The sequence below is a fragment of the Vicugna pacos genome, chromosome 16 (assembly GCF_048564905.1).
Source record: "Vicugna pacos chromosome 16, VicPac4, whole genome shotgun sequence".
In the NCBI taxonomy this organism is placed as follows: domain Eukaryota; kingdom Metazoa; phylum Chordata; class Mammalia; order Artiodactyla; family Camelidae; genus Vicugna; species Vicugna pacos.
The window spans coordinates 46,314,785-46,342,451 of NC_133002.1; the positions used below are offsets into that span (position 1 = coordinate 46,314,785).

The following is a 27,667-nucleotide window of genomic DNA, read 5'->3' on the forward strand; positions in this document are numbered from 1 at the left end:
GGGCGGGGTGTTGAGGAGGGGCGGGAGGAGGAAGAGGAGGAGGTTGGAGCGCGCTCGCGCTGGGCCCCGCGCCCGCGCGGAGGGAGGGGGAGAGGGGCGCGCGCGCGCACGCTCGCGTTCTCGCTCGCTCCATCCATCCATCCTCCGGTCGCGGCACGCGCGCGCGCTCCGGGCTCGCGCCGCACCCCCCGCCCGGGAGAGGCGGGCTGGAGTGGGGGGCGGGGGGAGGGGCGCGCGGACGGCGCGCGGACTGCGCGCGGGCGGGGTGAGGTGAGGAGGAGGAGGCGGCGACGGGACGAGAAGGGAGGGGAAGGGGCCATGGCCGCCCGGTGAGGCGGCGAGGCGGGGGGGTGGCCCGACCCCCCGGCCCCGGGCCCTGGGCCCCGGGGAGAGGCGAGGACGGACCGACGGACATGGGGCTCCGGAGCAGCCGCCGCCGCCGCCGCCGCCGGAGGACGCGGCCCTGAGAGGCCGCCGGGCCCCGGCGCGGCCCCCCGGGCGGGGTGAGTACGGGACGGAGACGGGGACGGGGGAGGGGCCTGCGGGGGGCGGGGGGCGGGGCCCGAGGCGGGGCTTGGGCCCCCTCCCCCCAGGTCTGGGTCAGCGCCCCTTCCCCTCCCCCCGGGCCGACGCGGAAACGCCCGGCTTCCCCCGGCTTCCCGGCCCGGCCGGGGCCCCCAGCTCTCCCCCTGTCTGGGTCCCCCCTGGGCGGGGCAGGGCCGGCCGGGGAGGGGGCGCGGGGCCTTTGTTAGGGAGCCAGGCCCCAGCCCCCGGGACAATAGAGACAGCTTCCCGGACTCCTCTTCCCGGCCGGCCGGGGCTGTCGGCGGGCGGGGAAGGAGAGGGGCCGGGACGCGTCCCACTCTGCCCACTCTCTAGGGGTCGGTCTGTCCCGGCCCGGCGCCGGCCTCTGGCGGCTCGACTCTCCTCCCCCCAGTCGGTATGATGCAGCAGCAGTGCCGCAGGGACGGGGGAAGAGCCGAGGCCCGGCCTCCTACCCTCCCCAGTGCCCCTGGCTCATTTGTCAGTCCCCACCCCACTCTAGGCCGGCAGCTCCTTAAACTCGTACCCACCGTTCAGAGGGGCCCTGGACTGTGGGCGCTGTTTCTGAATCCTTTGGTGGGGATTCCTGGACTTTGGGGCTCTTGGAAAGACTTCCGGGCAGGTCCTGAGGGAGGGAGGGTGGTTATCTAAAAGAAGAACAGGTAAGGGGAGTGCCCACTCCTGGCATGCCATCCCACCGGACTCTGCCTCCTCTTGCTCACGGTGATTAGAAATGCCCCTTTAGCTCTAGGTCTCTGGGCTCTGCTCCCCTTCTGTAGTGGCAGGCTTATTTCAAGGGAAGACAGAGTGGGGTGAAGGTTGTAGGGTCCTAGGGCCATTTCTACTTCTGGTAGCAGTACCCCCCCAAGTGGACATCCTGGCTGAAAGCAGAGGTGACTCTGAGGAGAGCCTGGGGAAGGGGGGGGAGTGTATTTAGGAGTCTGTGCAGTTCTTTGCCACACCCTGTGGGTTTGCTTTGAGGCCTTAGAGTTCCTTCTCCTCCGCCTGCTGCATTGCACCATGGGTATCAAAGAGGGGTTTGAGTTTTGGGGACCTGGGGTGAGCTGCTTCCTCCTATAGACACAGGCTCTGATTGGCAGTAGAGTCCAGGGCCTGAGTTCAGGCCTGGGAAGGACTAGGCTGTCTTTGGGTTTCAGGCCCTGAAGGACCATCCAGACTTAGTGAGCCTGGGCCTTAGGGAGAGGTAGATCCTGATGCCACCATTAAGCTCTGGGCAGCGAGGTGCGGAGGGGAGGTGGCAGTCCTCAGAGGTGCCTTGGACTCACACCAACACCCCCACCCCCATGTGTGCAGCCGTGTTGCCGCCCGCTGTGCTATGAGCAGTCAGAGCGCCGTCTCCACAAGAGTTTACAAATGAAAATGGAGGAAATGTCTTTGTCTGGCCTGGATAACAGCAAACTAGAGGTGAGGGCTCCCCCACGTGTGCCTCTAGTTCTTTCTCTTGATGTCTCTACGTCGCTATATCTGGCATCCACACCAAAGAGGAATTTGGGTAGTCAGCCTTGTTCCTTAAAGGGAATAGCTGGCTGAAAAGGCCCAAGGATCCAAGAAGAAAGAACTCGAAGTCAAGATGGGGAAAATGGCAAAGAAAGCATTATTTTTGGCCAGGGCGAATTGGCAGGAGATTTGGTTGGTGAGAGTTGCTCTCAGTCCAAGGGGCTGTGACTCTCATGACCCTGGATGTTCTCCCTTGGGCCCAGGCCATCGCTCAGGAGATATACGCGGACCTGGTCGAGGATTCTTGTTTGGGATTCTGCTTTGAGGTACACCGGGCTGTCAAGTGTGGCTACTTCTTCCTGGACGACACGGATCCTGATAGCATGAAGGATTTTGGTGAGCTTCCGGGTTGAAGGAGAGTAGTCTAGCCCTGCCCTGGGAGTGCTTGGAGGTTCCTTCTCTGGCAGTCACACCAGATGTAGCGCCTGGAGCTCCTGTGAGCTTAGGCAGGGGTTTTGTAGAGGCCATGGGGCCACAAGCGGGAACAAGAGGTGAGGGGCCCTGCCCACCCTGATCGCCACGCCTCTCCTGCCCCCAGAGATCGTGGACCAGCCGGGGTTGGACATCTTTGGACAGGTTTTCAACCAGTGGAAGAGCAAGGAGTGTGTTTGCCCCAATTGCAGCCGCAGCATTGCCGCCTCCCGCTTTGCTCCCCATCTGGAGAAGTGCCTGGGAATGGGTCGGAACAGCAGCCGAATTGCCAACCGCCGGTGAGGGCTTCTTCCCCTGCTAGAACCAGAGCGGCTCATCTTTTGCAGCCTCTCCCGAGGTGTCATCCCCTGGGGGCACTTGTAGGGCATAGAGGGTGGGTTGTGCTTAGCCCCAGGTGCTCCACTCTACTCTGAAGTCGGGGGCAGAGAGAGGTGGCAGCCTTGACCCTCCCCCTTCCCCACCCTTGGCAGGATTGCCAATAGCAACAACATGAACAAATCTGAGAGTGACCAGGAGGATAACGATGACATCAATGACAACGACTGGTCCTACGGCTCAGAGAAGAAAGGTGTTTGGGGATCTGGGGAATCGGGGAGGGGGGCACTGGGGTGAGGTGGGTACATAAGACTTGGGTATGTAATAGTTACAAGTTGTTATCCTGAATGAGGGGGGAGAGTGTAGCTTTGTACTTCTCTTTAGGTGCCCTTAGATTGGGAACTTAAAGTGACCCTGCCCTTTATCCTTTTGTCCTACACAGCCAAGAAGAGAAAATCAGACAAGGTGAGAGCCGGGGCAAGCATGAGGGAAATTTGGGCAAAGGACAGATACCCTCCCCTTTGGGCAGGGAGTCTTCGGGTATCTCAAATCTGAGGTCACTGGGTGCCTCTCTGGGTTCTGGGATGAGGGTGTCTGATGGGCAGGAGGGCAGCAGAGGCCTTGGGAGAATGTGGGGAAGGGGGAATCTGGGTAGATAGGCCTCTTACTGGGGAGGAAGAGGAGGAATTTGAGGATGTTTGTCAAATCTTTTTTCCTTCCCTGGGTTCTCGGCTCCCCCTTATCGTTACCCTTTCCCCAAAGCTATGGTATCTCCCATTCCAGAACCCCAATTCCCCTCGAAGATCCAAGTCTTTAAAACACAAAAATGGTAAGTGGGGCTGGAACAATGGGAGTGGTTCTAACTGTGTCTTCTGGGACTCGTTGCTGGAGGGTGGAGGTGGGGGCATGAGGGGCAGGGGTATTGAGGGAGGGCCTGTGATCCTTCTGTCACCCCCACTTCCTCTCTGGTTATTTTCAGGGTTCTCTGTCTGTACCTCTGCATCAAACACCCTTCCCCTTCTTTTTTCTTCTTCAGGGGAACTTAGCAATTCGGATCCTTTTAAGGTGAGTAGGGGCTGCCCCTCTTAGGTTCCCTGTCATTTTCCTTGCTGTGAGTTGGGTGTGATTTGGACACGTCGGGATCAGAATGCTGACAGCCAGAAGCACCAGATGGGGTACTTGGGACTTCCGTATTTATGTTCTTTCTGGGTCCTGGTCCCAACCCCTTACCCATGGGTAGGTGGGATGGAAGGAATCACTGGAAAACTGGGTGGTCTTAAGGCCTTCTCACTTAGAAAGGGCTGAGAGGGACTGATTCCCCACCCCTACTCTCCTTTCCTTGACTGCCCCTTCTCTAACCTGTACCTCTGGTTCTCACCCAGTATAACAACTCAACTGGGATCAGCTACGAGACCCTGGGGCCAGAGGAACTGCGTAGCCTGCTCACCACGGTGAGGGACCAGGGAAAGGGAGGCCCTTGGGAGTGGGCTTAGCCACAGGTAGTGGTTGAGGCCCTGGAAGAGGCTGGTGATGAAGCAGTGAGAGCCGCATAGTTTTGTCTTCTGAATTAGATTTCCTGGCCAATGGTGGTCTGGGGCCGTGTGCCCTGGACTCCTTGGGGCCATTTCTGCTTGTGCAGTCTAGCATTTGTACAGAAGGGAATGTCTAGTGTCTAGAGTAGGCTTTCCTCCATCCCTCCTTTCAGCTTATATTCCTCTTCCAGCAATGTGGGGTGATTTCTGAACACACCAAGAAGATGTGCACAAGGTGAGCTCAGAACCTAGAGAGGGGGCTGGGGGCCCTGCTGCACACTCACCCTGGGCATGGGTCGGGAGTACCCCTGAACTTGAGCAACAGGACTCCCACCCCTCCCTTCCCCTCCTCGAATGATCAGGCCTTAGGCCACAACCTGGGGACTCTCTGTTCATCCCTTCCCTGTGTCCATCGCTCCCACCTCTGCTGAGGGGTGGGGCTTCGCCTGTATTCCTCAGAGCCTTCCTCTTTTGTCAGGGTCTGATCATTCTTTCCCCACCAGGTCCCTGCGCTGTCCCCAGCACACGGATGAGCAGCGGCGAGCTGTGCGGATATATTTCCTTGGACCCTCAGCGTAAGCGACCCTCTGAGAAGGGTGGTGGTTTGTGGGGTGCTAATTGGTATCCTTAAAGCCCTTCTTTGGCCTCTCCCCTTTCCAGCGTCCTTCCAGAGGTCGAGAGTTCCCTGGATAATGACAGCTTTGACATGACTGATAGCCAGGCCCTGATCAGCCGGCTTCAGTGGGACGGATCATCTGATCTCTCACCCTCTGATTCAGGCTCCTCCAAGACGAGTGAGAATCAGGGATGGGGTCTAGGTAGGTGATACAGCTGGGCCCTGGGGCCTCTCTGCCCGAAGTGAGGTGAGGAGAGGACACCTTGCATTCCCCTGCCACAACCCTTCCCTCACCCCTGGTGCCTCTTTCTCTTCAGGTACCAACAGCTCTGAGTCACGGAAAACCAAGAAAAAGAAATCCCATCTGAGCCTGGTAGGGACTGCCTCCGGCCTGGGCTCCAACAAGAAGAAAAAGCCAAAGCCACCGGCACCCCCGACGCCCAGCATCTACGATGACATCAACTGACTTGGGTGCAAGGGATAGCCTTTGGCTGAGCAGAGCCCTCTCTCCCGACCCCCACCCAGGTGGCATAGCCTGGCAAATGGACGGCTGCTGGGGGTTTGGGCTTGGGAAGCTTGGTGTGCTAATCGGGCAGAGGATCCAATTATGCACCCCTGGGGGGTGTCAGGGTCCTCTGCAATGGAGCACGGCCCCTCGGCATGCAGGACTCAGACCTGGACATATTATGCCTTGGACATAAGTTTGGTGGGGAGGCGGTTTTCCTATTTATTCTGTGAGTTACTGGATGTCCAGCTAGGCCAGGGGCCTGACCTGGGCACTGTGCCAGGGCAATGCCTGCCCCCCACCCCAGGAACTGGACAAAGCCCTGCCGAGGAGCATTGTGGCTACCCGGGAGGCTGTGGGTTGGAAGCTGAGCCTGGAGGGGGCCTCCCCCAGCTGCCCTCAGCAATGTGAATGGGTCCGGTGCTTGGAGCTGAGGGGCAGGGCTGGGCGTGTCCTGTCTACATGCAGAATCCTATCCAAGACCCCCATCCCAGGGGGAGGTAGGCACAGAGAGCTGTCTGCTGAGGTAGGCGCCCAGAACCGCCGCCACCGCCTTCCCTGCCTCTCACAGGGGCAGCCCTTCCCCTCAGTCCCCATGGGCCTCCTTGGCAGCAGGAGCTGTCCTTTTGTTGTTGGGTGCCAGGAAAGGGCCTCCGGCCTCTACAGCTTCAAGGAACGGGCAAGGGGAGGGTAGGAAGAGGGAGCTGTGTATCAAAATGACTCCCCCCCTACCTTTCCTCCCTGACCCAGGGCTGGTGAGGAGTGGGGCCCCAAGGTGAGAGGGAACGGTGCTGCTTTATTTGAAATGTTTTCTTACCTCATTCCCTGCCCCAGGAAGGGGCCCAGCCTCACCCTCCTGGGGTGGCCCCATGTTCCTCCTGCCTACCCTGCCCCGCTGCCCTAGCAGGGCAGCCCGAGTTCCCAACTGCTGCTTGCCACCCCCTCTTTCACCTCAACCAGCTTCAGTTCCTCCTCTCTCGATGCTCCTGCCTCCAAAGCCTGCCCTGTTTCCCCTTCCTTAGCCGCTTTTAAGTTATTTATTCTATACTTGTGGTTTGGGGCTCTGAGGAAAATCCTGATCTTTTACCTCTCCCCCCTTGCGAGGAGTGGGTGGGAAGAGAGGGTGGTCTCTGTGCTCCGGGTTGTCAGCGGAGGGGTAAGGGGTGCCATGCCTAGGCAGTGCCCCTCTGTGGGACTGTCGTGCCAGTGTGCCCACCTGCCTGGTCTACATCCTGAAGAGATGTATCATCCCATCTCCATGCGTCCCACCTCCATGCAGGCACCATCACTCCCAGGAGCCAAGCTGGAGGACTGCAGTCTGGGCTGGGAACAGAGCTGACCGTCACAGGGATGAAGTTGTCCCTGAGCCATGTTCTCTGTCACTTGCTGGACGTGTCCCCTGCCTTCCTCCCAGGAGGAGCCATCCCACATTTGGGTAGCTAGTACCCAGGACTGGTTGGACTGATTTGGGTTAGGGACCCTAGAGGGTTAAGGGAACAACAGAGATAGGGCTGTAGTACCCTGTCTGGAACCCCAGTCTCCCCCTGGGGTGGTTCTGATTGTGGCTGGCGCCTGGTTACAAATTGGTTTTTAACCCAAGAATTGTGATTATTTTTTAAAAAGCCAAACAAGTTTTGGCAGGAGTTAGAATAAATCCTGGGGCCTGGGCTCCTCTGTTCTCGACCCTCCACAGCCTTCTCCCTCAAAGGGGAAGCCAGAGGGAAAGGAGGATCTCAGCCCGCCTCCAGCCTGCTCCCAAATGCAGTCTTGGGAATAGGTTGAAGGTGAAGGGAGGAAGGCCGTGGGCCACTCTCCCTTCTGAGAGGCAGCTGCAGCTCAGGCCCTAATATACCCTTTCCCCTCTGGCCTCTCCCTTTCCCCACTCTGGTTGGAGGAGGGAGAAGTGGGAAGTAGTTTGGGAACTGGTTTGTCCACATCCACTTCCCCATTGTTCCTTGGCCCGCCCTCAGGGCAGAGCCCCCTGCCCAGGCTGGGTAAGAGATGGGCTTGGTCCAGCAGGGACCCTGAGGGAGCAACCCCCTTTCCTCCTGGGGAGAGTACGCCCCCCTACCATGTAGTTGAAAGGGGCTAGGAGCTCCCCATTCCCTTCCCTCTAACAGCAGGCTGTGTGGGTTTCAATTCCCATCCTTCCCACCCCGGCTAGGTGTCGTCCACCCTGTATCCTATCATGTGTCTGAGTGTGTGTGGGGGGTTCTGTACTAATTTCCATGGCCGGTGGCTTTTCCTTCCATGCATCACTCCCCCCCGCATGCCCAGGGGCCACCCGCCTGGCATAACCGCATGCTGGGGTCATTGGGGGAGGGGGGTGGGGCTCACGCTGTCCTGTGGTCTTGAGATTTTTATTTTTGCATATGTAATCCATCCTGTACAGGTAGCTAACTTTGTAAACGCTGTGTATTCCCCCTGCCCCCATGGCTGCTGGTGTAAATAAACTGCATCTCCCGTTGGTAGCCCGGCTGCCCGCCCTCATTCCCATGTTGCTGGGAGGCAAAGCCATTCTCTTGGTGTCACAGAAGGAGGCTCCAAAGCCACAAAATGGAACTTTATTCAGTCACAGACACTGACCCTCCATCCAAGAGCCCCATAGGCAAGGGCCTGGGGCCCAGTGCTCCATACCCAGAGCTCGTCCTTGGAGCTGGGCAGGGTATGACACTGGCTGAGAGCCAGAGCTGCCTCTTGCTTACAGCCTTAGGCCTAGGGTAGCAGCAGCTGTGGCCTGGCCTCTCCCGATGCTGGGGGCTTGGCTTTGTGCCCCAGTCCCCTTTCTGACTGAGCTCTATAAAGAACTACTTAAAAAAAAAAGAATATAAGCAAAGTGCTTTGAAAAAAGGAGAACACTGGTAACTGTCTGGAACACACAGAACATCCTATTCCTGCTACGGGGTGGAGGGAGAAGGTAAAGTGCCTAGAGGGAAGGCTGACAAACTTCACTTCTGCTTGTGTGGTTTTAGTCTCCAAAGATGGATGTTCCACTAAGGAATCAAGAGTTACACCAGGCTCCCTACAGAAGTGTGCTGGGGCCATGCTGAGCTGCCCTGGCAGACAGCCCTGGGTGGTGAGGAGCAGACATGCAGGATGATGGGAAGAGCTAGGGCCACAGCTGGGAGGGAATCCTCAGAATCCAGGCAGCCCACTGAGCTGGGCCACCAGCTCAGCTCTGAACTTCAGGAACTTAAAAGTGAAGGAAGATGACATTCTCATTTCTACCTGAGTTGTGCTTGCACAGAGGGGATGTCTGTACCCTCGTGGACATGAAGGGGAGACCCCATGCCTGCCCCTGTGTCCTATGGAGGAGAACCCACCACATCCTTTCCACCCTCCCCTCCCAGGCCCTTGGGCCCAGCTCTGGCCAGGAAAGGGGAGAGGCCATAAAGGAGGAAGACCATGCCTTTCATTTTCTCCCTCTGGTCCTTATCGTCCATACATCCCAAATACTAGGAAGCTGAAAAAAACAGTGACCCCTACCAGGGAGACAGTGGCAGGTGCTGTGAAAAACTGGCGGTAATTGATACGGAAGTACCACACCACACCTAACAGCACCACAAACACAGGCACCATGAGGCTGCCCACACTGACACCAAGGCTGGGTGGCTCAGTGACCGAGGAGGGGGCCAGGGAAGCTGAGGGGCCCGGAACAGCTGACCCTGGGGGTGAGCGGTGGCAGTGAATCACACAGTTGTCGGTAATGTTCAGGGAACGCAGTGTGCAGGCTGGGTCTTGCAGCAGGCGGCCCTGGTAGATCAGTTTCATCTGGCTCTCTTGTCCAGGGAAGTATTTACTATAGTAAAGATGAGAGAGACAGAAGGAAAGACAAGAGGGCAAGGAATGAGAAGGCCAGGAGGCCTGGACCAACAAAACAAGGCAATGGGGGGAAATTGCAGGGTGAGTTACTAAGGAAGTATTCCCCAACCTGCCCCATAGCAGCTGGACCCAACACTTCCCTGCTCCCATATCTGTATCAGCCTCTTCCGAGATGAACAAGGGCTGGGGGCATGGGGTATGAGAAGCTTCCCACTTCCCAGCCCACTTACCTCTTCAGAGCACCCACAGTATCCTCGGGCCTGGCCACAGCCAGCTCCTCGGTGTCATTGAGGAATTTGAGTCGCACATTGATGAGGCTGGGGCTGGGAGGGAGGCAGTTGCTATCCTCGGATCTCAGGGGTGCCTCTGGACTGCTGCTCTCTGGGCCCACTTGTCTTTTGGGCAGGCTTTGGATGTCAAGCAGATGCTCAAGGCTGGGCTCAACACCACCCCCAGCTCCAGGCTCCCCTGTGGAGTCTCCCCCACCTTCGCCAGCCTCTTCAGCCTTCTCATCATTACCCTCTGATGGATGGGGAAGTTCGGTGGGCTCTGGGGTGCCTTGGCCCGCCACCAGATGGTCCACGTGCCCCAGGTGGAGGACGGATGTGTCGCCAGCTGACACAATAGTGCCCAGGAGCTGGTTGCTACTGCTGTCTGCTACGTAGGTAGAGAGCCAAGCTAGGATCAAGGCTAGAATCAGCACCACCACACCTGCCACCACAGTCACCTCATTACCCACACCCTCAATAAGGGTGACATCAGAGATCTCCATGGCCTGGCTGCTGACTGGGTCCACACTGCAGGAACAAAGAGGGACAGCATCAGCAGGGCATGAGGGTTGCAACCAGATTTCCTGTTTGCTTAGGTTCTAACTGACCTAGCCCAGAAAGAAAATGGAGTTCTGTGTCCTGTATAGAAAGGGGCACAAACCTTCCGAACTCTGGACCCCCAACCTACAGCTAAGGACTTACCCTTTGCCTCTATTGTCAAACGCTGGCTTTTAGGTTCCACACCCTTCCTCTCTCACATTCCAACCCTACAATGAGCATGGATCATCAGGAAAACCTTACAACTTTGCTGCTACTGCTACTGCTTATTGCTTTTTTGGTAGGCGGGGAGAACAATTGCTTCTTTGAGCCCTGAAGTTCACTAGGATTTCTATTACTTGGTAAAGCAACTATGCTCCCCTGAGACACCTCCAAGGTGACTTCAGAGAGAACAAAAAAGCCTGGAATTTTTTATTTGGGGGCCCCTTTGGAGGCATAGTGCACGCACTCTTGCCAGACTGTCTCATTTGAACCTAATCTCATTCACGGTCACAGATCTGGGTCCAGATGTCAAGAGCCAAAGAAAACTAATTTATCATCAAAAGCAAAGTCAGCCCACCCCAAAGAGACAACTCTGTAGGGGCCATCAACAGACACTATGCAACAAACATCGTGTCTGTCTCCTCTGAAAATCTCCTGGCAGTGAAGCAGGAGAGATGCCAGAACCACCACCCTCCTGGGTCACCATAGGCTCACAACTGCAAAACCACTATCCGAGTGGAACTGATTTGGAAAAGATTCCAAAATGGCTCTCGCAATTGGTATCTCAGTCTCTCTTCTTGTACTATGTTCTCTCTCGGCAATTTCTCAGAAAGGCAGGAAGGATTTTTGCTTGCTCCTTAGAGTAACTACTCTTTACCTTACAGAATCTGCTGCTTTCACAGCTGTCCCTGGGCAAATCCAGTCTGATGATTATCATTACCAGACTATTCTCACAGCACCTATAAAACTTCATTATACTTATCTACCTGTCATCTCTCTACTAGACTCCTGGAAAACAAGGACGACATGTATTTCTCTGTGCACCATAATGCCCAGCCTAATCTCACAGTAGTTGCTCAAAGAATATTTGTGTAACATATCAACATCTGAATAGTTTCCACATCCTTATTTAGTACATGGGCCCTGAGGTCAGGAAAAAAGCCCCAACTAATTATAATCCCCGTTATGCCTCTTACTAGCTCCGTAACCTCAGACAACTTTCTCAGATCCTCAGCTTTCTCATCAGTAAAATGGGGTTAAGAATAGTACCTACCTCATAAGGTTGTTTTGAAGATGACGGGAAATCATCGAAGCAAAATACTTAGCACAGTGCCTGGCACGTTGCAATTGTTCAGTAAGTAAATAGTAGCGATTATTTGTCACTCCCACAACTAACCCCTGATGGTAAGATGGTTAATGTCATTAACCCTGATTTACAGGAAAGGAAACTACGGCGAACAGAGGCAAAAACGACCGGCGCAGGCACAGGGAACTTTCGTGGGGAGGGGCTGGACAGGACCCCAGGTCTCCCTCCTCAGAGGCCTTTGCTCTCTCCTCAACCTGTAAGTGACCCGGACGGCGCGGTGAGGAGGGGGTCCCCGATCCTGCCTTTTCTGAGGCGAAGGCTCCGTGTTTGGGCGGTCCTATCTCCGCGGCGCTGAAGAGAGGTCCATGGGTCCACTCGAGCCGAAAGGCTGCCTAGCTCCGGCAGCCGTGCCCAAACCTAGTTTTCCTATCCCGTGAAGGGTAGAGTCGGGTGAGGGGGGTCACAAACCATCCACACCCCTCAAACTTCGGGGCGGGGCTGGGAGCCTGGGGGCGGGGCTTCAGTACGCGGGGGAACATGGGAAATTAAAGAGGGACTGGGCCGGTATTGCGCCTGAATAAGTTAGGAGATCCTCACCTGAAACGGCCAGACTAAATGTTTTGACTTCGCCAGGATGGCCCAGGGACTCACCTTTCTGTAGGGGCCAGGGGAGGGGATGGCAAGCCCCAATTCTGTCCAGAGTCCGGTCTCTTCCGGCTTCTCCCGGAAGCTGTTATAACCAGACAGGAAGTTCCGCCTCCGCGCCTTGCACTGATGACGAAAATATACGTAAGGCGGGCTGACGTAAACGTATTCTTTAAATAAAAGGGACAGGTTTCTCAGCGAAAGGAGGGGCGGAGTCATTGTTGGCTGGATACTGGTCCTCCTGGGTCTGGGCCACGCCTGGTAGGCGGGGCCTAAGGAGCCCAGTGGCGGGGCGGGGCCAGGAGGGAGTTAGGGGAGGTGCTTGGGTAAGGGGCGTGACTTAGTCTCTAGAAGTCGGAGTGGGCTAGCACCGTTGGTCAGACCAGGTTGGCGTTTTCCTCCCGGGCTGATTTTGGATTTATTTCTGCTCTGGACAGCTAACTGAGCTCCAGGTTAGCGGAGTTAGTAGGGACTGGTATTTCCGACCTCCAAGAGTTCAACTCAGGGCTAGTCGGGAGACAGACAAGGAAACAATTTAGTCACCAGCCGGTGTTCCGAGAATGCGGCCCCAGGTAGTGTGGAACCTTGGTAAAGGTGGCGAGAAGGCATTTCAAAGAAGGCACAGATTCATTGCAGACTTAGGACGCAGGAAAAGCATGAGCCTCAAATAAGACAGAGAAAAAGATTCAGCTTCCAAGAAGTTATCTAGATTTTTTGCAATTAAAATTTGTTCTAAAGACATTTTGGGGTTTTTGTTATTTTCCGGCGAACTATTGATTAAAGCATAAATGATGCAGACGGGTAAACTTATAAACGAAGAGCTCGGTGGTTTTCACCAACTGGACACACAAGTGGAACTAGGACGCAGATCAAGATATAGAAAATGACCCTAGAACCCCTCTTCAATCCTCTTCCAGCCACTAACTTCCAAAAAGTGACTATTCTGACTTCCGTTACAATAGATTAGTTTTCTGTTTCTGTTTTTGGAATCAAACAGTATGTATGTACTGTTTGGTGTCTGGCTTTTTTTTTTTTTTACTTTTTTTTTTTTTAAATGAAGGTACTGGGGTTTGAACCCAGGACGTGTGCATGCTAAGTATTTGCTCTACCGTTGAGCTATACCTGCTCCGATGAGTCTTTTTATTGTGGTAAAAGATACATGAAATTTTCAGTTTTAAGTGGCTAATTCAGTGGCACTGATTCACAATATTGTGTACCCATCATCATTATCCATTTTCTTGTATCCATTTTCCCTCCCCACCATTCTACTTTCTTTATGAATTTGCCTATTCTAGGTATCTCATGTAAGTGGAATCATACAATATTTGTCCTTTTTTGTTTATTTCACTTAGCATGTTTTCAAGGATCATCTGTGTATCTCATCAAAATTTCATTTCTTTTCAAGGTTGTGTAATGTTCTATTGTATGTATATACATTTTCTTTAGTCATTCATCTATCAGTGGACATTTGTGTTGTTTCCACCTTTGGGGAATAATGTTGTAAAGAATGTTTGTAAATAATATTGCTATGAACATTGATGTACAAGTATCTGAGTCCCTGCTTTTAACTCTTTTGTCTGACTTCTTTTAATCACTATTATGTTTGTGAGATAAAAGGTACTGTTTTAATTTCTACTGAAATGTACCTTTGGGGTTTAAAGCTTAGTGTTTTTATTTTGACGAACACAGGAGCAGTCAAGGCATCATAGTACAGTTAAAGAGAATCTTGAAGAATGAGTACAGATTTACCAAGCAAAGTTCCAAACAAAAAGAGAAGCAGGCTCAAGGACTCTACATAAATATTTGGGAGAATGAAAAAGCACTGAGTTGAACTACCGTTAATGCTTTTGAGAGTGCCAGATGCTGTGCTAAGCACTTCACATCCACTATCTCATGGAGCCCTGTCAAGTAGCTCTTATTGTACCCATTTTACAGGTTTGGAAACTGAAGATCAGAGACTAATAATTGTCCAAATTATGCAGTTTGTGGTATAGCTTCAGTCAGCCAATGCACTCGTGCACTCTCTCTCTCTCTCCATATGTATATATAAACATAAATTGCCACTATTTGGTTCCCTACTATTTTCACTTATCACTATAACATAAAGCATTTCACATGTCACTGAATATTTTTAAAGCATCATGACATAGTTTTAAATAGCTGTTCAACAGTATTACTTTCCATGTTGCACTATAAAATTTTAAACTAATCATCTCATTTGGATGGACATTTAGATTGTTTTGCTCTTTTTTAAAGTTTTTTTTGGGGGGGGTAGTAATTATGTTTATTTATTTACTGTTATTTAATTTTTTTAATGGAGGTACTGGGGATCGAACCCAGGACCTCGTGCATGCTAAGCACACACTCTACCACTGAGCTGTACCTTCCCCTCTTAAATTGTTTTGCTTTCACTGCCTTGCTTTTAAATAGTGTTTACATCTTTGATGACAGATACTTGTTCACATCCATGATTTTTTTTCTCTAGGATAAATTCCTGGAACTGGAATTGCTGGGTCAAAGAGTGCTCACCTTTTTAAGATTTTTGATACATGGCACAGTAGCATTGTCCTCTAGGAGGTTGTACCTATTTCCATTTCCACCAGCAGTGTGAAGAGCATCCCTTAGTGTTCTCATCCCTAAAAAGTAGGGTAGAGTCTAGAGAGGCACAAGGAAGTTTTGAGAGTTGTGAGAATCCTGAAGATGTTTATCAGCTAAGAGGAAAGAACAGAGGAGAAGGGGAGAATGTGAAGATAAAAGCAACCTGAGAAGGGAACAAATGGCTGAGCAGTGGCCTCTGGAGCACTGAGGGCTGAGCCAGTGACTGGGCTTGCCCTGCGGAGGATGTGGGAAATCCGACTTGCCCGCTGCCCCAGGTACCAGAGCCATCCATTTGAGGTTAGGGATATCCACTTTGTATTCCCCAGGCTGCATGGACTGACTTCTGCCATAGTATTTACCACATTACTTTTCACTTTTCATTTTTCTGTCTTACCAAATACGTTGAAGGCATGTGTTTTGTTTTTTCTTATTCTAGTATCCCCAGAGTCTACTCAGTGCCTGCATGCAGCAGGTAATTGATAAAAATGTATTAAACGAATGATGGAAGGATTCAGAGAAGTTGGGGAGAGATTGGGAATTTGAGAGTTCTTGTCTGCTGGCCAGAGAAGTCTTTCGTTTTTTAATTGAGGTATAGTTGACTTACAATATTATAGAAGTTTCAGGTGTACAACACAGTGATTCACAATTTTTAAAGGTTATACTCCATTTATAGTTATTATAAAATATTGACTAGATTCCCTGGGCCATACAATATAGCCTTGTTGCTTTTTTATTTTCTGTGTAGTAGTTTGTATCTCTTAATCCCCTACCCCTATCTTGCCCCTCACTTCCCCCTCCCTACTGGTAACCACTAGTTTGTTCTCTATATATCTGTGAGTCTATTTCATTTTTGTTATATTCACTGATTTGTTTTAGTTTTTAGATTCCACATATAAATGATATCATACAGTATTTGTCTTTCTCTGTCTGACTTATTTTACTAAGCATAATACTCTCTAAGTCCATTTATGTTGTTGCAAATGGCAGCATTTCATTCTTTTTTATGGCTGAGTAGTATTCCATTGTGTGTGTGTGTGTGTGTGTGTGTGTGTGTGTGTGTGTGTGTGTGTGTGTGTATCTTCTTTATTCATTCATCTGTTGATGGATACTTTGTTTCCATATCTTGGTTATTGTAAATAATGCTGCTATGAACATTGGGGGTGCATGTATCTTTTTGAATTAGTATTTTTGTTTTCTTTTATATACAGAGTTGCTGGTAGTTCTATTTTTAGCTTTTTGAGGAATGGCTGTACTGTTTTCCACCATGGCTGCACCAATTTACATTCCCACCAATAGTGTATGAGGGTTCCCTTTTCCCCACATCCTCTCCAACATTTGTTATTTGTGATCCTTTTGATGATAGCCATTCTGACAGGGTGTGAAGTGATATCTCATTGTGGTTTTGATTTGCATTTCTTTGATGTTTAACAATGTTGAGCATCTTTTCATGTGCCCACTGGCCATCTGTATGTCTTCTTTGGAGAAATGTGTATTCAAGCCTGTCCATTTTTTAATCAGGTCATCTGTTTTTTTTTGATGTTGAGTTGTGTGAGCTGTTTATATATTTTGGATATTAAACCCCCTTATCTGTCATCTCATCTGCAAATATTTTCTCCCATTCAGTAGGCTGTCTCTTTGTTGTGTCAATGGTTTCCTTTTCTGTGCAAAAGCTTTTAAGTTTAATTAGGTCCCCTTAGGTGAGGTCTAAAAGACAGCCATGGCAGTGAGGAAAATGGATGAATGGGAAGGAAGAAGGATTGGCTAGGGATAGGAATAGACTTGGAGTGCTTAACAGCTGGGATGAATGGATGGAAAAAGCAGAGGTTAAGTCTGATAAGGGATGCGTTTTGTGCATGTGTACAGCCAAGGACAGGATACAGTTAAGTTAAGGGTGTTTTGAAAGGGGGACTTTCAGGCTGAAGTTTTTGAGGTTGGAGCAATCATAAGAGGAAAATCAAGGAGAGAATGAAGCCTGCAGTTGGGATTATATCACCACCCAAAGCTAATCTCTTAATATAATAATAATAATTAAAAATTAACCGAGTATTTTAATGGATCTTAGCTCCTTATCTGTTTATTTTTCCTAAACTATTGAATTTAGGTATTTTTATACCTTTATGTGCAGTTATGCTCCCTATAGAATGGTGACTGTATCTGTAAATCCTGGATGCTGCCTTAGCTAAATATGTTTGTAGTAAATCCTTTTGACAAAAAGACAAAAAGTGCTCCTTCCATGACTGACAGATGTTATGTGTTTCATGTTTGCCGATTTGATAGGCAAAGGATGTCTGTTCCTTTCATTAGCATTCATCAGATTACCAGTGAGTTTGCACATTTGTTGTTTTCCATCAACCACCTTGTAAATGAATAGTTTAGGCCTTTTGCCTTTTCTTCCCTGCAAAAAAAAATTTTTTTTTTAATATCAGAGGATCCCTGAGTACATCTCTCTGTAAAAAAAATTCAAATGCAGACCGTAAAAAGCCCCACTGGTACAGTTCCTCTCCCTTCCCCAGAGGAGGATTCTTGGGCATCTGCCTTCCAGGCCTTTTTCTGTTCATCTGCAATCATGGCGTTTGGTTTTGTTTGCTGTGCATCTTGTATTCCAACCTGTTTTTTCTCCTTAACAACAGTCTTGGTAACCTTTCTAAGGCAGTACATATGGTGGTCACTTGGAATCGCTCCCGTTTTCTCCTGCTGTGGGTACTACCTTTTGTAAGGGCCAAATTGTATTCCATAGTGTGGATTTACTTACCATTTCCCACATGTGGAGTTGTTGCAAGCAATGCTGGGATGAATATTTTTGTGTGTACCCACCCACCTCTTGTGTAACTGGGGAGCAATGTTTAAAGACCCAGTTCGATTGCCGATGAAAGAGGCCATTTCCTTTCCCACCCACAGGATGAGCAAGAGCTCATGTCTCCCTCATATCTTCATAGGCACAGCATATTATCAAGTTTAAAATTTCTCCCAATCTAGTGGGTGAATAATATTGTATTGTTAAGTTGCATTTCCCTGACTACTGGGTCGAGCATGCTCATTCACTGATTTGACAGATGTTTGAGTGTCCACTCTCTGCAAGACACTGTACAAGCACCAAGTCAAGGATGGTGAATAAAACAGATGTCGAGGGGAGGGCATAGCTCAAGTGGTAAAGCACATGCTTAGCATGCATGTGGCTCTGGTTCAATCCCCAGTACTTCCTAGAAGAATAAATAAATAAACATAATTACCTCCCCCAATAACAACAAAAAAGATGTCATTCCTGCCCTCACAAATCAAGGAAATGAAATCTTTTAGTGACCGATACTTTTTTGAATATTTTGCCTCTTTCTTGAGTTAACGATTCAGTGCTTTTACAACCAAATTTAAATTTTTTTCTGTACCCAGATGTATTAGTCTTTTCTTTTATGCTTTTACCCTGGAAAATCTTCTCCTACCCCCAAATAATATACATATTCATATGCATCTTTTGTTTTTTTTTAAAGGAGTATTTTGTAGTTGTAAATGTAATGCGGTGAAGGTATAGCTCATTGGTAGAGCATGTGCTTAGCATGCATGAGGTCCTGGGTTCAATCCCCAGAACTTCCATTAAAAAAATTAACATTTTAAAAAAATTTAAATAAAAAAGGCCTCGGTCCCTGGAGTCTGCCTGCTGTAAAACGGAGGACAGCTCACCATCCTCCCCTGAGAGTGAGGCTTCCAGCTTGGACCCAAGACTAGAGAGGATTTCCCTCTCTTCTCTCTGTGAAAACTAAAGCAAAAATTTCATCCAGAAAGGAGAGGTTGCTGTTGCCCATAACGAGGTAAAAGATTGTCTTTTCGTGTTGGGTGAAAAGGAATCTCCACAGATACAACTCTCCACAGAGGAGGGGATGTTGGGCAACAGCTGCTGGAGGCCAACTCAGGACTCCTGACCCAACTCAGGACTCCTGACCCGAATCTGCAGTGTGACTCCAAATGGTAATGACAGCGGAGAGCCCAGGGCCCCTCAGCAAAAGGACGGGAGAACAGGCTGCTGGGAGCCCCCTATTCCATTCCCACCTGCAGTGGGCAGGACAAACTCAGGACCTGGGAGGTTCTTGTGTTGCTCTTATACCTTTTTTCCCTGTCACAAGAGTAACAATTGCTCAGTGCAGAAAACTTGGGAACCACAAAGAAGGGGAAATAAAATTTCAACCTAACAACACCCATGCTTTGGTTCTGTGCACGAATAATTTATTTGCCTTCATAAAAACTGGCTTGGCTTGAAAAGCTTTCTCTTAAAAATGAATGGTGGTACTTTTGACTTTGGGTCCAGAGAACGAAGTGAGAGTAGGGGGGACGGTTGATGGCTTGTCCTCCTGTCACTGATTCTCAAAGACCACAAGTGCAGTGACCATTGTTTCAGATAGCATGCATTGGGTGAGAATTGCTCATTGGTAGAGTAGGTGCTTAGTTAGCATGTACAAGGTCCTGGGTTCAATCCCCAGTATGTTTATTTTTATTTTCATTTTTTATCGAAGTACAGTCAATTACAATGTGTCAATTTCTGCTGTACAGCACAATGTCCCAGTTATGCATATACATAAATACATTCATTTTCATTTTTTTCATTAAAGGTTATTACAAGATTTGGACATAGTTCCCTGTGCTATAAGAAGAAACTTTTTTAAAAAATCTATTTTTATATATAGTGGCTAACATTTTTAAATCTCAAATTCCCAAATTTAACACTTCCCATCCCTTTCCCCGCCCAGTATGTATGAAAAAAAAAAAAGCGTGCATGACTAGCCTGGGGGGGGACACAACCATAAATGGGTCTCGGGCATCATGCTTTCATTCCTCCCTCAACCATCATTTACTGAAATGCCTGTTCAAAGAATATAGTCTCAGTCTCCGCATGCTTGAGGCAGACACAGGTTCCTAATTAAATAAGTACGATACCAAAGATAGCTACTTGCTGGGATTGTCCAAAAAAGGCTCTGCGGAGATAGTGCGTTTGGACTGAGTCTTGAGGATCAAATCAGCATTGACCAGGGCAAAAAATGTGGGAAGGGCAGATCAAGCAGAGGGAACAGCACATGCAGACGCCTGGAAGCAAAGGGGAGCAGGTCATATCCAGCAATCAGGAACTAGTTTGCTAAGGCTGGATTATAGGAGCCTCAGAAGGGAGAAGGTGGGGTCAGGAGGCCAGAGAGCTTGGCGAAGGCAGAGGCTGGAAGCTGTCTGCCCTGCTGAGTTTCGATTTTAGCCTGAAGGTAGGGAGGAGCCACTGAAGGTCATGATCAGAGTTGTGATTCCCAAAGACTGTTCCAACATCCTCGCAGGGCATGGGTTTCAAGACCAGTAGGTGAGGTTCTTCCTTGAAGTGACAAAGGCAGGTCGGGCACTGAGAGTGCAGTTAGTCGCAGAATCTGTCACTCCTTAGGAGGCTGAACAGGTACATGGATGGTAGGGGAAGGGGAGCAACAAGGATCACTTCCTCCTGGCTTGGGGACTGCATGGTGGAGGGGCTGTCATCCACTTAGGCAAAGGAGGAAGATGCAGGCAAAGGCTGAGTCTGCAGACCTTCCCAGTGGAGAGAGGAGCTGAAGTTCAGGTCAGGCTGGAGGTCACTCAGGAGAGGGATGAGCTGGCCCCAGAGGACTTGCAGAGTGTGGACAAGAAGGTCAGGGACTGGTCCTCCAGGGTTAGGGGGAGGTGGCACAACAAGCTCCGGGAGCAGCCTGGCATGGGGTTCACTGGATACGCCCCTCCACACGCAGCAGCAGGTAGTCCTTGAGGACCGGGGGCAGCGGGAGGCAGGTGGCGGCCTGTCGGCAGCGGCTACCCAACTGAGCACGCACAGCCAGCCGGGCCAGGTGCTGCAGCCGCCTCGGCTGGTTCACCATGCGCAGGGCTGAGCTGTAGAAGGCTTCATGCTCCTAGGCCGGGAGTGGAACAGGGTCAGATGGCCCAACACCCTGACTGTGCCCTTCCATCTGGGAGTGACCTAGTGGTGAGGCCCTGGGATTTTGCAACATGTACCCATCCGGGCATTTGGTGCATCTCAGAAGACTCAGATTCAGAGCCAGAGAGGCCCTGCAGGGATCATGGGAGCTGGGACCACACTGCAGGGCAGGGTCTCAGCCATGTCTGCACCCACCCCCACTCCAAAGGTGCTAGCACAGTGCCCACAGAGTCAGAGATGCCCGATAAATGTCTATACTGATGCAGGTAAGAGAGAGGCTAGAGGAGTGTGTGCAGTTAGAAGTTGTTCTGAGCTGCCAGGAGGAGGGGTACCCGGGAACGCAGGGGCTTCACTTTGTGCATCTTCTGGCCCAGGGTCCCTCCTGCTTTTGCCTCTGGGAAGCCCATCCAGACCTGGGACTCATCCTTGCTCTCTGTCTCCCCAGAGCCTGGGAAGGAGCAGTGCCCCAGGTGTGGACATACCTGCCACAGCTCTGGGAACACTGTCTCGACCCAGGTATCACAGGATGGGACACAAGGGTAGGCGTTAAGCAGGACTTCCAGGGCCCGAGGGAAGTTGGCACAGTGTCTCAGCATCTAGAAATCAAAAGAGGTTCTCAGACCAGAAAACAAAAGAGGATCTCAGGGGCACCATACCTCTCCCAACCAAGGGCAGACCCATGTCCTGCCTGGGTCAAAGCCCTACTCACACCAAAATTTGGGAGGCCAAAGTCTGAATCCCTCCTCATCCTCTTCTCTGCCTCAGTTTACCCCACCTTCAAGTGTGCTCCAATCTCCTGGCCCCAGCCACTTTCCTTGGGGGCTTTTTCCTCCCTTGGACACCCTACCCCTTAGCCCTCACTGGTGCTTCTCAAGATGGAGACAGACCCCTGGCACAGAGAGTGGGCTCCCAGTCTCTTGGCCTCTCTTCCTGGCGGCAGGGTAATCCAGCCTCAGGCTCTCCCACCCAACTGGAGCCTCCTTTCACGGGCCCTCCCTACGCACCTCAGGGCGCACAGGCTGGGCCCCATAGTCCAGCAGAGCGGCAAAGAGGACCTCGGGCTCCCAGCTGGGGGCATCCTGGACGGCCTGCAGCGCGAGGTCCATGGGTGTGTGGCCCGCCCCATTGGGGACTGCGGCGGAAGCCCCGTGGCGCAGCAGCAACTCGGCCAGGCCCCCACAGCCGTTGGCACAGGCATTGTGCAGTGGCGTGTGGCGCTTGCGCCCGGCCGCCCGGGCATCAGCCCCGGCCTCCAGGAGCCGGCGCGCAGTGGCCTGGTGCTGCTGGCGGCTGTCCAGGCCCTCGGCCCCCGCACATGCGGCGTTCAGGGCCGTCTCGCCCTGGCTGGTGCGCAGGTTCACGTCGGCGCCGTGCTCCAGGTAGAGAGCCACGTGCTCCTCCAGGCCACGCACCGCCGCCACATGTAGGGGTGTCACCTCACTCTCCCCCGCTGCCAAGTTCACGGTCGCTCCTGCCTCCAGCAGCATCTTGGCGCACCTGGAGGCAGGGTAAAAGGCCCCCTGAGGCAAACCCTGAGGGACCAAGGCCTGGCCTGGGAACCCCTCAGCCTGCTGTCATCCCTGACACCTTCTTCCCACTCGCTTTGGCTCAGGCAAGCCTGGTGTCCACCATCAGACTCACAGAAGCCCCATGACAGACAGCAGAGCTGGAAGGCCCATCGAAGCCTCCAGGAGCATTTCAGTTTTCAGATGAAAAACTTCAGCCCAGAAAGGTTGTGGTGCAGCCAAGGACACACAGCAAGTCAGTGGCTGCTCTGGAATTAGTACTCACTAACTCAAATCATCCCTCTCAAAGACTAACCTGACTCCCCAATCAGACTGGGACCCCAAAACCTGCTTCTGAATCACTTGTCTGTGGTCTCTTAACATTTTGATAGCATAAAAAGTTTTGAAAACCTACTATTGTGTACACTACAAAGCAGAGAAAATTAAGGAATATGATCCCAAAAGAAAAAGAAATAGAAATCCTAATTAGTATTTTCTTCCTGCCTCCAAACTTAAAGACCACCCTTCCTGGCCAGCTGCACCTACTCCAGTAAAGGAAGGCACTTGGGTCCCACTTATTCCACTTTTCTCTGGAGAAAACAAAGAAAACCAAACAACAAAAACCAGATTTTAGGGAGCACATGTTTCACAGTTCTGGTTCCTGGAAAAATTATAGGTCAGAACACTGCTGAGGCAAATATGCATCATTAACCACCGCAGGGTAAAACAAACACCCTACAAACTAAATTAATGATGACACTAAACTAACAGTAATTTAAAAGACAGATCAGTAGCCACTGGAAACTCAGGAGCAGATCCATCAATCCTAAGGAAACCCTGATGACCAAGTGTTCTGCCCCCAAACGGCCAGAGTTTCAGCTCCCTTCAGTGCGCATGTCTGGTAGGCGCTTTGCTCAATGGCAAAGTGTTGAATAGCCATCCGACCACAAACTACTTAATTTATTTCCCTGGTAAATTCTAATCACAAACTAATTTTTGTTCCCATATACTAACTTTAAACACCACCAAAAAGCTCACTTAGTAGGGTTCCAGTCAGCGGAACCATTCTCACTTCACTTAAAGGAATCAAGTCTGTGGCAAAGTGCACCACTTGCTTGTAAGAACTCAAGAAAGGGCTGGAAATTTTGGATTTCTGGGTCCATCACTGGTCTAGTTCTACCCAGGGAGAGGTCCCCAGCATGTGAGCTGTGGAGTACCTTCCAGGAGCTCTTGACTCCTTACCACTGCCAGCCCTGTCTGTGGAGCTGACTTGTAAAAGTGCAAATACCATCCTGTATGGGGTCCAAGAAACTGCTGACCTTAAAAAGGTGGGAAGGAAGGTGTGTGGAGATCTCATACTAAAGCTGGGAATCACTGGGCTAGATCTTTCTCTTTTTTGGTCATAGGCAGCCGAATTTTTTGTTTTTCTGTTATTGTTTTGGGGTTTTTTAGCTTTTTTTTAATTGAAGGATAGTTGACTTACAATGTTGTGTTAGTTTCAGTTATACAGCAAAGTGATTCAGTTATACATATATATATTCTTTTTCAGATTCTTTTCCATTATAGGTAATTACAAGATATTGAATGTAGTTCCCTGTGCTATACAGTAGGTCCTTGTTGTTTATTTGGTATATAGTATTGTGTATCTGTTAATTCCAAGCTTTTTTTTTTTTTTAACTTTTTTTGGTAAATTTATTCATTTATTTCTATTTGGAGGAGGTACTGGGAATTGAACCCGGGACCTCATGTATGTTAAACATATGCTCTACCACTTGAGCTATACCCTCCCCCACCAATCCCAAGCTCTTAACTTATCCCTTGCCCCCTTTCCCCTTTGGTAACTGTAAGTCTGTTTTCTATGTCTGTGAGTCTGTTTCTGTTTTATAAATAAACACATTTGTATCACTTTTTAGATTCTACATATAAGTGATATCATATGATACTTGTCTTTGTCTGACTTATTTCACTTAGTGTGATAATACCTAGGTCCATTCATGTTGCTGCAAATGGCATTGTTTCATTCTTTTTTATGGTTGAGTAATATTCTGTTCTATACACAAACACACACACATACACCACAACTTCTTTATCCATTTGTCTGTCTATGGACACTTAGACTGCTCCCGTGTCTTGGCTATTGTAAATAGTGCTGCTATGAACATTGGGGTACATGAGCTAGATCTTTCTTGATGCCTACCTCAAAACAGCCAGGAATGTGGCTACAGTGGGTTCACAGGGAATACGAAACTACAGTTGGAACAGGGTTTTGCCTCCTTGGTTTAGCTGATGTGACCTTAGACAAGTAACTAAACCTTTCTGAGTTTCAGTTTTATCATCCATAGAATAAGACATGTCTCCCAGGCTGTTGTGAGGACATGTTTATGTGAGGTGCTTCCCCTGCTTTTTAGCATGTGAGCTGGCGACACACAACACATACACACACACCCCTCTCCAAACCATCTCAGCCTCCAGGCACCTACTGCAAAGACTCCGGAGCTGTGCAGAGGTGCAAGGGGGTTGTGCCCTCCTCAGACAGCACGTTGACCTTGGCACCGAAGGTCAGCAGCAGCCGCACACAGTCAGACTGGGCCCGGGCACAGGCTTCGTGCAAGGCTGCTCGGCCCCCAACACGGGCATCCAGCTCAGCTCCCTGTCGGATCAGGTAGCGGGCACAGTCGGTGTAGCCTCGGGCCGCGGCGATGGTGAGGGGTGCCGTATGCTTGGCCTTTGGGGTCAGCACCCAGAACCCTGGGAAGAGCAGGCAGTGTTGGGGGGTGGTCTGTGACACCGGCAGGCAGGGCAGGCTGTGATGTACACGAGGGACAAGCTGCAGGATGAGACCAGGATGCCCTGGGCGGCGGGGGGGCGGCAGGATCACATCTCTAACAGTTGAAGGCAGGCAGGAATTTGGAGCCTGTGGTGACTGTGACAGCATTAGCTCTACAAGGATTTGAACCCCCATATCCCTGGATAGGGTTTGAGGCAATCTCCTGTCACTCTGAAGAACAGGGTGATCATTTGGTTTACATGGACAAGCCCTCTTGTCAGAATAGATCCTAAGGATCTGGCAGGTACACAAAGATGTTGGTCATATTGCTATTTAAAATAGATTTTTAAAAAACAGAACCAAATCTACCCAATCTTTCTGGGGGCTAGTTATATAAATCATGGTACACGATTTATCCATACAATAGAATTCATGCACCTATTTAAAATATTATGTGGACTTACAATAGTTACTGACATTGAAAGGTGTTACATGAAAAAATCAAGCTATAAATAGCATCTGGAATATAATTTCATTCTATGAAAGAAAAAATATTCATGTGTGGATATATATTCAGAGAAAAAATTGCAATGAAAGATAACTGTGTTCCTATGTAATTTGTATGATATGTTAATATAACTTTAATTCTGAAAAGACATACAAGCCACTAACTATGCCTCACCTCTGTTTAGGAGAGAGCTAGAATGAGCAGTGGGAAGGGCCGGTCCAGTCCATGGTCTGGAGGGAGGCGATGGGGCTGGGACTCTCCCCCTCCCCGCCCCCACCTCTTCCCTCCCCACCCCCACCTCTTCCCTCCCCCTCCTCTTCTGCCCCACCTGGTGCTCCCTACCCTGTTCAGCTGACCAGGCCAGTTGGTTGCTCACAGTCTCCACAATCATGTTGGCAGCGTCTTCATCTTGGAACAGGGCTTGGATCTGTTGCAGGTCGCCGGAGAACAAGGCATTGTGCACAGCTGGGTCGCGGCAGGAGCGGCGCGGCCTAGTCAGGCCGGCCGGGGAACTTGCCGGGCGCCTTTGGCTCCGGCACTGCTGGGCTGCGGCCCGACGCCGGTCCTCCCATTCCAACCACTCCCGCTGCAGGCGGAGAGAGCGCAGTGTGGAGGAAGTGAAGGGGAAGGTCTCCTCTGCCATGGGGAGGGATCCAGGGGTCTGAGCAGCGGCCGCTGGGCAAAGCCGGTTCGGTTCCCTCCGCCCGTCTGCCACCCTTGCTCTGAGGAGCCACCCTGCCCCCTCAACGGTGACCCAGAGAGAGGAGCAGCTGAGGCTATAAATAATAGGCCCTTCGCTGCTCTGGTAAACACGGTTTGCCCAGAGTCATAATCTTGGTGCAGAGAAGGTGTTAGGCCAACCCCCAGCCCCAACCCAGCCTCTGTCCCTGTGCATACCCTCCCACTGGGGAGCTGGCCTCAGCTGAGCCCCAGTCCGCATCCTCCCACTTCTCTGGAGTGAGCATCTTGGGTTGGCAAGGTCTGAGGTGAGTGAAACAGTCATTCAGGGAGATGGACGGAAGAGCCCCCTGGCCTCTCTGATGTTGGCTGGAGGGCAGACCCCAACCCTGGAAATAAGGACAGGTGAAGTCAGAGTTCAAACAGCTCTTTCTGGTGTCTGCAGTAACAGCAATAACTCTGCAGATATATGCACAGGGCTTTACAATACTTAAATCACTTAAAAAAATTTTTGGCGGGGTTGGACAGTTAGGTTTACTTATTTATTTATTTTAACAGAGGTGCTGAGGATTGAACCCAGGACCTTGTGCAAGCTAAGCACTCACTCTACCACTGAGCCATACTGTCCCCCCCTTTAATCACTTTTATATCCATCTTTATTTGGGTGACCACACATACTTCCTGGCTTACCCAGATAAACAAAAAATTTGATTTTAACGATAAATTATATGATCAAGCTAATTATCACAAAATTTGAACACCTCTGAGATGGGTGGTCTTACATCTGTTTTACTGATGAGGAATGTAAGGCTTAGCAAGGTGAAATTACTTACTCAAGGTCACAGCTTGTAAGGGGGGAGCCAGGTTAGGACCCCAGTGGGCCTGACTCCAGAGATGCACTGTGGCTCCCAGTGCTGTGGCTCCCATGTGAGGGGAAGACAGAGAACCCTTCCCGACCTTCCAAGCAGGACAGCATGGTCCCTAAAACTGCCTTCAGTGAGTCTTGGATTTTCATTTTTTGTTTTTAATCCTAGCTCCTAAAAGGGCTCACATGCCTGCCTGAGGAGGACCAAGGGGTTGACCACGGAACTCTGGGGACTTGGACCAAAGAGACCTTCAAGAACTTCACCCTCTGGAGGAAGCGGCTGTACTTCCAGGAGCCTCTAGGGGGAGGAATGAGGCCGTGAAACAGCACTAGCTGGTGTGGCTGCCAAGCCAGGGAAGGGGAGGACTGCAGGGAGTCCAGCCTCTGCCCTAGAAGCTCTCCTCACCCAATGTGAGCCGGCCTCTCAGGGCCCTCAGGGTCAGCCTGCCCCCATCCCACCCTGGCTGTGGGCCATAGCTGTCCTGGCTGCCCTGGCACTGCAGGCTCCTGGCTCCCCTGCCCACTTCCTCCCCAGTATCGCCTCTCATAGCCCCCTGGTCAGTTTTCTCTGACTCCTTCCTTTCCCTGGTCCCCTCACAAACATAAATCCAGCTCCAATTCTCCTATTTTCAGTCACCATCCCAGTGCCTTTGACCTGAACCAGCCCAGCCTCCCTGGTGTTCCCTCCTCTGGCCCAGCCCCTCTGTCCCTCTCCCGCACGGAATGACTTGTCTAGACCAGTTCATTCCTGAGCTTGAAAGCGTCAGCTGACTT

General features: G+C 50.8%; 3 protein-coding genes across 7 annotated transcripts; 1 reads left to right on the plus strand and 2 right to left on the minus strand.

Moving 5' to 3' along the window:
* Positions 1 to 7,932, plus strand: ATXN7L3 (ataxin 7 like 3). 3 transcript variants are annotated; one of them, XM_072939226.1, is made up of 13 exons: positions 1 to 503; positions 1,858 to 1,968; positions 2,265 to 2,397; positions 2,600 to 2,771; positions 2,964 to 3,061; positions 3,251 to 3,273; positions 3,571 to 3,637; positions 3,845 to 3,873; positions 4,191 to 4,259; positions 4,532 to 4,575; positions 4,844 to 4,915; positions 5,001 to 5,158; positions 5,274 to 7,932. In XM_072939226.1, the coding sequence occupies exons 2-13, from the start codon at positions 1,918 to 1,920 to the stop codon at positions 5,420 to 5,422; spliced, it is 1,065 nt and encodes a 354-aa protein (XP_072795327.1). In that variant the 5' UTR covers positions 1 to 503; positions 1,858 to 1,917; the 3' UTR covers positions 5,423 to 7,932. The 3 variants fall into 3 exon arrangements, with proteins under 3 accessions (XP_072795327.1, XP_072795329.1, XP_072795328.1); XM_072939228.1 differs by having other exon boundaries at positions 3 to 503; positions 3,592 to 3,637; XM_072939227.1 differs by lacking the exon at positions 1 to 503 and adding an exon at positions 725 to 1,266.
* A 77-nt stretch (positions 7,933 to 8,009) lies between these two features.
* TMUB2 (transmembrane and ubiquitin like domain containing 2) lies at positions 8,010 to 12,133 on the minus strand. Of its 3 annotated transcripts, XM_072939229.1 has the most exons (4): positions 12,050 to 12,133; positions 11,366 to 11,824; positions 9,514 to 10,080; positions 8,010 to 9,260 (listed from the first exon to the last, which is right to left on the minus strand). In XM_072939229.1, exons 2-4 carry the CDS (start codon positions 11,398 to 11,400, stop codon positions 8,894 to 8,896), a joined length of 969 nt encoding a protein of 322 aa, XP_072795330.1. In that variant the 5' UTR covers positions 11,401 to 11,824; positions 12,050 to 12,133; the 3' UTR covers positions 8,010 to 8,893. The 3 variants fall into 3 exon arrangements, with proteins under 3 accessions (XP_072795330.1, XP_006217509.1, XP_006217508.1); XM_006217447.4 differs by lacking the exon at positions 11,366 to 11,824 and having other exon boundaries at positions 12,050 to 12,127; XM_006217446.4 differs by lacking the exon at positions 12,050 to 12,133 and having other exon boundaries at positions 11,366 to 12,002.
* A 6,982-nt stretch (positions 12,134 to 19,115) lies between these two features.
* ASB16 (ankyrin repeat and SOCS box containing 16) lies at positions 19,116 to 26,201 on the minus strand. Its single transcript, XM_006217445.4, has 5 exons — positions 25,693 to 26,201; positions 24,556 to 24,823; positions 21,575 to 22,067; positions 21,053 to 21,166; positions 19,116 to 20,544 (listed from the first exon to the last, which is right to left on the minus strand). Exons 1-5 carry the CDS (start codon positions 25,991 to 25,993, stop codon positions 20,359 to 20,361), a joined length of 1,362 nt encoding a protein of 453 aa, XP_006217507.1. The 5' UTR covers positions 25,994 to 26,201; the 3' UTR covers positions 19,116 to 20,358.
* Between the last annotated feature and the right edge of the window lie 1,466 nt (positions 26,202 to 27,667).